Genomic DNA, 3,300 nt, shown 5'->3' with positions numbered 1-3,300 from the left:
GAAGGCACGTCACTGCTGACAGTAGTTCCCACCCGGCCTGTCAGGGGCTGTGTGTGTGCTGACAATGTAGTGTAGCTCTGAGAGGAGACAGCGAGTTTTGCCTCATCCACCCTCAGCCCTCCTCTGTCTTGCCATTCCATGAACGCTTTGACAGTCTGCACCCCCTATCCACAAACCCTTTCCTTCCCCTCGGTCCCCAAGAGTTCTCAGAGCTCCTGTCTCATGATTTACAATAGCAAATCCGTTGGATTGTTAGGGGCCATTTTGTGTCATCTTTTGTATAGAGGTTATGACCCTGTTTGACTTAGCAGCAAGATTTTGAAGTATGGGGGAGGAGGAGGAGGGTTAACCTGGGGGCGTAGCCCTTCCCAGCATGGCAGCCTGACTCCCCCCCCCCCCGCCCCCAGCTTAGATCCCTTCCACATGGCTCCATGAGAACTGTGCCAGAACAGAAATGCCACCCCAGGTGACACATCTAGTCCTTCACCCATGAAGGCTAATTAGTCCAAAAAGAACTCTGGGGCCAATTCTTGATCGGGAACCAGGGGAAGCTCCCACAAACTTCAGACCCCCTTGCATGCTACACAGCAGAGCAGATTAGAGAAGGAAGCCGAGATATTGTCCTCCCTCAGAAGCCCCTCATGCCTGGTCTGTCTCTTCCCCTCTGAAAACCAGAAAAGAAAATGCCTGGTGAGAATCGAGAACAGGTTAGGTCTCTAAGGCACCCACTGCCCCTTGCACCCGATCTCAGATTCCCACTCCCTTCCCCTAGATACTAGGCCAAGCACCCAGAAATGATGCGCTACCAGCTCTGAATGGCCACGGGTTTCCCAGCCCTAAGGACACAGCCCCAACTTGGAGGCCACCATTTCCACCACAAAGGTCTGCCCCTCCCAGCCCCATACTTTTCTCACCCTCCACCTTCCTGCTCACCCCATAGCCTCGGCCTGGCGTGGCAGGAAGGGAGGTGCTGGGCACCGGCTGTGAAAAGCAACCCCCCTCTTGCTCAGAGATAGCCGCACTGCGCCAGGGTGCACGCGGGCCCGGTGACCCCGGCCATGCTGTCCACCGAGGCCTGGAGTCCTAGCTGGGGCACGGTGTCCTGGGACTATTCTGGCTCGGGCTCCCTGGACCAAGCGGAGCTGTGCCCTGCCTGGAACCTGCCCTATGGCCACGCCATCATCCCCACGCTCTACCTGGCAGCCTTCGCTGTGGGCCTGCCGGGCAACGCCTTCGTGGTGTGGCTGCTGAGCCGGCAGCGCGGGCCGCGGCGACTGGTGGACACCTTCGTGCTGCACTTGGCTGCCGCCGACCTGGGCTTCGTGCTCATGCTGCCAATGTGGGCCGCGGCGGAGGCGCGCGGCGGCCTCTGGCCCTTCGGCGACGGCCTGTGCAAAGTCAGCAGCTTTGCGCTGGCGGTCACGCGCTGCGCGGGCGCGCTGCTGCTGGCGGGCATGAGCGTGGACCGCTACCTGGCCGTGGGCCGGCCGCTGAGCGCGCGCCCGCTGCGGAACGCGCGCTGTGTGCGAGCCGCCTGCGGCGCCGCCTGGGCTGCGGCGTTTCTGGCCGGCTTGCCCGCCTTGCTCTACCGGGGACTGCAGCCGAGCCTGGATGGCGCGGGCAGCCAGTGTGTCGAGGAGCCCTGGGACGCGCTCCAGGGTGTCGGGCTGCTGCTGCTGCTACTGACTTTTGCGCTGCCGCTGGCGGTCACCCTGACCTGCTACTGGCGCGTGTCGCGCCGCCTGCCACGCGTCGGGAGGGCCCGGAGCAACTCGCTACGCATCATCTTCACAGTGGAGAGTGTCTTCGTGGGCTGCTGGCTGCCCTTCTGCGTCCTGCGCTCCCTCCTCCACCTGGCACGGCTCCGGGCGCTGCCGCTGCCCTGCTCCCTGCTGCTGACGCTGCCCTGGGGTCTGGCTGTCGCCACCTGCCTGGCTTTCGTCAACAGCAGTGCGAACCCGGTCATCTACCTCCTGCTGGACCGCTCGTTCCGCGCCCGGGCCCGGTTCGGGCTGTGCACGCGCGCCGGGCGCCAGGTGCGCAGGATCAGCTCGGCCTCCTCGCTCTCCAGGGACGACAGCTCGGTGTTCTGGGGCCGGTCCCCAAAGGTGAACTCTGCCTCGGCTGCTTGGTAGCTTCCCGGGATGGCGCAGGTGGAACGGAGCTTCAAAGAGAGGAACCACGTGCTTGTAGATGCGCCCAGGGACTGCCCATCGTCTTTCTCAGAGCTGGCTGCTGAGGCTGGCTGTTCTCGCAAACCGACGGGGAAGGATGGGGTATTTCCTTAATTTTCTCTAGGGCAAGAAAGGCTGTAGTCTACCCACCTGGAGAAACAGGCTCACCTAGTCGATGGGAGGGAAGTGGGCTCCGTTCTCTGCTTCGTTCTGTGTAATTCAGCCAGAACATCCAAACCATATGTCAAAGGTCCCTCTTGTCCCTGTCTATTCTTGCCCCTGCAAAAGCCCTTGTCATTTGAGGAATTTCTTCTCCTTGTCAGCCCTCTAGCAACACCTCCTCAAACATCACCCCTGTCTCCCCCTCTCCCCTCTCCCTCTCCTCCTCCCCCTCTCTCTCCCTCTCTCCTCCCCCACCCCCACCCCCGTCCCTCTCCCTTTCCTTCTGCCCCTCCCCTCTCCCCCTCCTTCTGCCCCCTCCCTCCCTCTCCCCATCATCACTATGTTGTTTATATTGTTTCTCATCCCCAATTCGGATTTTCATTTTCAAAGGCTCCTGAAAGACATCAAAACCAGCCCTAATGTGAGCTGCTCAATTTGTAGTTCTAGCCTTCCTTCTGAATGCTGGGATCTGAATTTTTTTCCCTCACTCAGCCAGGGACCCCAGGTTTTTCTGTGAGCACACATCTCAATAAAAACTTTTGTTGTCCCCACTTGGCAACCGTGTCTTGACTTGAACATCAAGAGCAAGATGGGTGTCAGAAGGGTGTGTCACACAGTCACACAAACTCAACTCAGTAGTTCAGGCCCTTCAGGGGGATGGCTTGTGTGACCCTGGGAGTGCCAGCTGCACCTGTGAGTGTGGTATTCTCAGGAGGGCAGAGAATGACAGATTCATTCTTTTAAAGGACCGCACATCAAGAGAGACTGGCAAGATGAAAGGAAAAAATGAGGAAGATGTCCAGCATCTGCCTGCCAGGTGTCATTTCAAAGAAGAGATGTGTAATTTTGATTTTTAAATGTGGTCCAGGCTCCCCCCACCCCCAACACTCTGGGAGCTTTTCCAGTACAAATGTTTAGAATTAACCGTTTCAGGCTCTGGTTTATCTTTTGAGGCTTCTGGAAG

The 3,300-nt window shown here is 59.0% G+C and overlaps 1 protein-coding gene across 1 annotated transcript; it reads left to right on the top strand.

Moving 5' to 3' along the window:
* The first annotated feature begins 942 nt into the window (after positions 1-942).
* Positions 943-2,581, top strand: Gpr25 (G protein-coupled receptor 25). Its single transcript, XM_052200353.1, has one exon. It carries the CDS (start codon positions 1,059-1,061, stop codon positions 2,133-2,135), a length of 1,077 nt encoding a protein of 358 aa, XP_052056313.1. The 5' UTR covers positions 943-1,058; the 3' UTR covers positions 2,136-2,581.
* The last annotated feature ends 719 nt before the right edge of the window (positions 2,582-3,300 follow it).

The sequence above is a fragment of the Apodemus sylvaticus genome, chromosome 12 (assembly GCF_947179515.1).
Source record: "Apodemus sylvaticus chromosome 12, mApoSyl1.1, whole genome shotgun sequence".
In the NCBI taxonomy this organism is placed as follows: Eukaryota; Metazoa; Chordata; class Mammalia; order Rodentia; family Muridae; genus Apodemus; species Apodemus sylvaticus.
This window is presented reverse-complemented; position numbering and strand designations above follow the sequence as displayed.